Below are 5,638 nucleotides of genomic sequence, written 5' to 3' on the forward strand. Positions count from 1 at the left end.
CTGCGTGCTGCCGGAGGTGCCTCCTGAGGAGCGGGGTCGTGTGTTGACGTGAATTCTTTGTCTCTGCAGTTCTTAAAGAACAAGGTGGGAAAGACTGAGAAAGCTGCCATCCCCTACAGCCAGCCTGTTCACAGTTTACATCTGTGTGAACAACCAAAGATTAATAGACAGAAGAGTAAATGTAACATGCCACTGACAAAGACCTCCTCAGCAAAAAAGATAGAGAACTTTTGGCAAGATTCTGTATCGCCAGACATAATTCAGAAGCAGGAGAAAAAGCCACTTAAAAACACAGAGAACTTCAGAAATGCCAAGTCCAAGAAACCTATCACCCTAACTGAAGCGAGCCAAAAAGAAAATTACGCTGGGGCAAAATTTAGTGACCCACCATCTCCTAGTGTCCTTCCAAAGCCTCCCAGCCACTGGGTGGGTGGCACAGCTGAACCGTCTGACCAAAACAGGGAGTTGATGGCAGTCCATTTGAAAACTCTCCTAAAAGTTCAAGCGTAGTTTCCAAGATCTCTTGAGTAATTGGCAAAGAAAACTCCATCCAGGAAACTTAAACATGCCTTGTTGCAACAAAAATTGCAAAAGACTGTCAAGTCTTATAATCACATTAAAAAATTCTTGTATTATATTTTTTATGGTTGTGTAAATAGTGTACATCATGTATTATGTGTATATTCTTGTTCATACTTTGAGAGGTACATTTTAGTTTTGTTATGAAAGGATGTATTTTGCACTGCCTGAATGGTAGATGTCTTGTATATAAAATATGGACAATTTTAAGTGTGTGTTTGACACATGAAGACTTGACTTGATTTGCACAAGGTAATGAAAATTTTGGAAGGAGAGTACAGCTTTCTGATTTTAACGTTCCAGATCAAATGTGAATGTTTTATTCATGCACTACTGACAATAGTTTTACATTCTGTGTCCCAATTGAGTATAAACATGGAATTTTCATCCAAATGTGAAGTATTGCTCTCTGCTTTGGAAACAGTATCTGGAATTCCTGTCCATCTGTTTGTTTTTAAAATTAACTGGAATTTAAGTAAAATTCCAACCCATCAATTTGAGCACTGCTGATTTCTTTAAAGAAAAAACAAAAAAAAAAAAAAAAAAAGAAAAGAAAAGAGCAGAGCTTTCTGCCAAAAATCCAATTGGTCACTAAAAAATTAAATAAAACAATTTGGCCTCCCCTTAAGCATGTCTCTGTTTTTCTTCTGTGCGTGTGTGTATGTGTGTCAGTTCAAGTATGTGAACTTAAATTACTTGATTGCCTTCTAGTGCATCAGTAGGAATACTTTGTCCTTCTCAACATTTAACTATCCAAATAATTAAGAGATTTGATAGCTCATTAAGAATTCCTTGTGTTTTTAAAAAATGTTTCCTTTGTGGTATGTCATTTTAGGTTCCTTAGCCTTTTGTTTCCTGAAAATTCAGACTTCAAGAAAGTTGGGCAATTACACAAATTCATGCTGTAATGCTTCTTAACTATTTTCATAGTAAGTGGTTATTAAACTAGTTGATGCTGAAAAGTAGCAACGACAGAAAAGTATGGATGGGGCAAGTTAAACTTCATATTTTTCACCAGATTTGCCTCTTGCTGGTAGCTGTGCTGGAAATTACATTCCTCTGATCTAAAATTCTTAAGGAATTAGACTGTAGATTAGTCTGACAGGCATGTTGAGGAGATAACCTAGATTTGCAGTTACTTTACTAATCTAGTATTTAAATAAGATTAATGAAACAGGAAATAGGTGAAATTTACATAAGATGGAAAAGCATTTTTAAGTTTTCAGATTCACTGAAAAAAAAGTATTCTCTGGGCTCTAGTGTACTAGGAGGGATAGTAGGAAGGAAGCGCTAGCAGCAGGGTCCCAGCTGAGGTGGTTCCTTAGCGTAAATGGTGTTTTCAGAGATGTACAGTGAGCACCGTTAGCTGCGTTCATGCCACGTGCACTACTGCTTCCGATATATAGCATCACTTCGTTCTGTGCGTGTCAATTGGCAGTATTTGTTAACATAGCCCTGAAATGAGATTGGTCGAAAACTAAGGGAGAATTTCTTTGCTTTGTTCATAGAAATTAATTACATAGTTGCAAAATCTTTCATTATAATGCTATTAGGCTATTCAGCTATGTATGTTCTAAACTAAGAGAACATACAAAATTTTCGGTTCCCCCCAAAGACTTCCAGGTTCACTGTCTTGCAAAATAGACCTGTATTACTTGGTTAATGATGGTACATGCTTGAGGTAAATGTTATGGCTTCAGCAGCCCAGTTTGCTGCCTAATCTAAATACGCCATAATTTAGTGTGTGCTAGCTTGTCTTCTGAAAATGAACAAAAAGTCCTCCTTTTTTAATTTTTTAACAAACAGTATTAAGGCAAAGACAAATTCTAGTACAATCTCACTAAGGATGACTCAAGTAGATTGTAAGTCCCAGTTTACTATATTTGGTATATGCTGTATTGATCTGCTGTTGTGCTTTTTTTTTTTTCTTCTCCTCTTTTGCCTAAATGTCATTGAGCACAAAGGAAAATGCCTTTAGCAATTCCTATAGCTTTAGGCAATGATTAATTTTGTCAGCTGAACTTGTGGTCCTCTTGAATCTTGATAACTAGCTTGACAAGAGCTAGTTTCCATCAGCCATGTAGGTTGGCATTATTTAAAAGGAGGTATCCGTTTTTTCCTGATTATTACCTCTGTTACCATCAGCCTCTTTTCTTCCCTGCCCCTTGGAGCTGACATAAAATTATATAGTTTGAATGCTAACTTTGATCCTACATAAAATTTACAAACATAACATACCTCTTTGTTTCTACCCTGATTTGCTGACATATCCCTGGGGATTACAAAATTCATTAAATGTAAGTGCTGATAGTTCTCAGCTCCTCAGCCAATTCTTTTAAAGCTGTTGGATAAGACTTCTGAAGTCTTGAAAATTTAAAACTTTCCATACCTTGTTGGACTGTAAAGGTAACAATGTTTCATCCGGTCTTTCCAAACAGTGTTAAAAAAAAGCTTACTTAGCTTACTTCAGCCTCAGTATCGCTGGTCCTGTTGTGATCTGGCAGAAATCTTGGGACACTTCATGTTTCTATCTTCTTAAGATCTTTGGGTTGAATACCTTCCTGGCCAATGGACTGGATTATAAGACTAGGCCTACATGCAATATCGCCTGAAAAATCAGGACATCGTCATCTCTTAGGACCATATTCTGCACTTAATTTGTCACTTTCCCACGTTTTTTCTTCTATCTTTCTACAGTATTTTCTTACAGGCATTTTCACTTTCAAGGTTTCCTTCACTTTGACAGATTTCTCAACCCCGTTCCCTGAAGGCGAGGCATTGTGTTACATGAACATACTATTGTTTGAGTTTAGAGCCAGTAAATGAAAGAAAAACATTGTCATGTTTGGAGGACTTCTTTGCAATATAAAGTCTTTTGAAGTGAACAGCCTTTAAGGAAAAAAATGAACAAACTTGGTGGATGCGTTATCATCAGCTGGTCACGTGTCTACTGTACAGGAATTAAATAAATTGCTTATTAAATCTTCCGAGTTCAGTCAGAGTAAGGAAACTGAATGTACTGCATTTTGGTTAGATAATGAAAATCTTTTCTGTTTAAAATCTTCTTTAGCGCAATGCTGTGCAGAACTGCAGGGGAATCAACTGTGCGAGTTAACTACCAGCTTGCTTTTAAACAGTTAAATGTCATGTGGTGATGGTCCTGAAAAATTAGCTTTCACGGAGTGCAGAAGTATCTGTTGCTGGGTTTTCATGCGTGGCTAAGTTTCAGCCCATTAGACAGCTTCATTAATAACAGCTGGCTTGGTGCTCTACTAAAGCTAAAATGCTTCTGTCTCCTAATGCAACAGGAGCTAGAAGTGTGCATTTGAACTCCGTTACAGCAGTATCTCTTTAGCAATGCCGCTAAATTCTTCAGTAGTCTGTATATGAAGCTGTAACTTTTTCCATAAATTGAATTTTATTTCAGCTGATCAATATTTTATCCAAGTAGTGTCATTTTCAGCAGTTCTTGTAATTATTTTCAGAGGGTATTTTTTAAGCTTTTGCATTATAAAGCATTTGATACTGGCCACACTTCAGGATTTTTTTCTGCTTTACCCAGTTTTGAGATCAAAGATGAAGCATATGGATTATATGAAACCTGAAGATTATAGATTGGTTTTCACTGTAATTTTGGAAAGAAGTTTACCTTTATTTCTGCATAGAAAGTCTTGACGCTTCCATTATGCAGTTAAACACGTTCCTTATTTTCTTCTGCAACCCCTTGTACTCTTTGAATTTTGATTTCACAATGTGTTCTTTAATTTTTTTTTTTTCCATAATACATGCCTGACTGACTGAACTATTTAAGGGGAATTACTTTCTGTTGTAATTTCTAAGAGGGTTTTATGTTACGAATAGGCTGGTCCTTACCCTAAAGAGGCTAGGAGGTAAGCATGTAAGAGGTAAAGGTTGTAAAATGTTAACATTTACTGTGAAAAATTGATGCTACTTTGTTGAACAGGAACCACAGTGTTAAATATTTTTGATAGCAGGAAATGTTTAGTTGCTGATTCAATAGAAAAGATTAATGAAGGGAACATCCATCAATTAAGGAGAAATACATCATCCAATAAAAGGACCTAACTACTGAAGTTGAGCAACAGAATGTTATCAGCAATGTAGAGGCTGTGAACTTCTTGTTTTGCATTGAGAGTGTAGAAGAATGTTATCGGAGCTGAGACAGGAAGGTCAAGAATTCAGCTGAATTTGAAAAAAAATCCTCAAGAATTAACTTGCACAGCGAACATGTCCTAGCAGAGGCACTTCTTCCCCTGTGTTGAAGTCAGCATTCCTCTCTAACGTTTTTTTTCCCATGAGGTGATAAAATCTCATTTATTTCAACTCCCAGAAAACAGGCCTTTAGATTTTACAAAGCCCTGACTCCGTTGGAAGTGCTGCATTGGTACTTTTGTTTAACATTACTCTAGTGACATTACTCCAAGTTACACATATTCAGGCTTGTGTGTGGCAGATGTGGTCATTTAGTCCGAGTGGTTCATAAACCCTTGTCTTCAGTTTGAGAATGACACTGGTTATGTGTAGTTATGCTGTGGGTTGCCACTGGTGAGCGAACTGGTGTGATTTGTGTAATTTATATCTGAAAGAGGAAGTATTTGGGGATCAAGGACTTTTCTTGTATTTATAGGACTTCGCTAAGTCTTTAGTTGTAGTTCAGTATTCGGCCGCATGTATTTCAAGAAGTGGTGTAATCATCATTGCCATTTTGGCCATTCTTAAGGTCATGAAGCATAAAGTTTTGAGGAGATGCTATTTCTATGAAAGACGTCACTTGCTTCTTTAATGAAGCAGTGTGCTTTCATCAGGTAGGTCTATGAACCTTAATTTGCAAATGTCCTTTTGAGTGGTGATGGCAATAGCCATCAAAATACAATTTACTTTGTTTTTTATTCCCTGAAATAAGACCTAGAGATACATTCAATAAAGGGCTTGGTATATAGAGTCAGGCCTTTCTCTTGTTTTCTCTCATCACCTGAATCTTGTGTTCTTTACTGCCTGGTGACATAGCTGCAAGAGAAAGATTAAGGTGTGCCCTTAC

At 36.9% G+C, this 5,638-nt stretch overlaps 1 protein-coding gene across 1 annotated transcript; it reads left to right on the forward strand.

Moving 5' to 3' along the window:
- Positions 1–69: 69 nt before the first annotated feature.
- On the forward strand, positions 70–1,204 carry PNRC1 (proline-rich nuclear receptor coactivator 1; the record flags this gene model as incomplete). The annotated part of the gene is made up of 1 exon (XM_009580464.1): positions 70–1,204. A coding segment is annotated over one exon (441 nt), but the record flags the coding sequence as incomplete, so codon positions are not given.
- Between the last annotated feature and the right edge of the window lie 4,434 nt (positions 1,205–5,638).

This window comes from Fulmarus glacialis, unplaced genomic scaffold (genome assembly GCF_000690835.1).
Source record: "Fulmarus glacialis isolate BGI_N327 unplaced genomic scaffold, ASM69083v1 scaffold49956, whole genome shotgun sequence".
In the NCBI taxonomy this organism is placed as follows: domain Eukaryota; kingdom Metazoa; phylum Chordata; class Aves; order Procellariiformes; family Procellariidae; genus Fulmarus; species Fulmarus glacialis.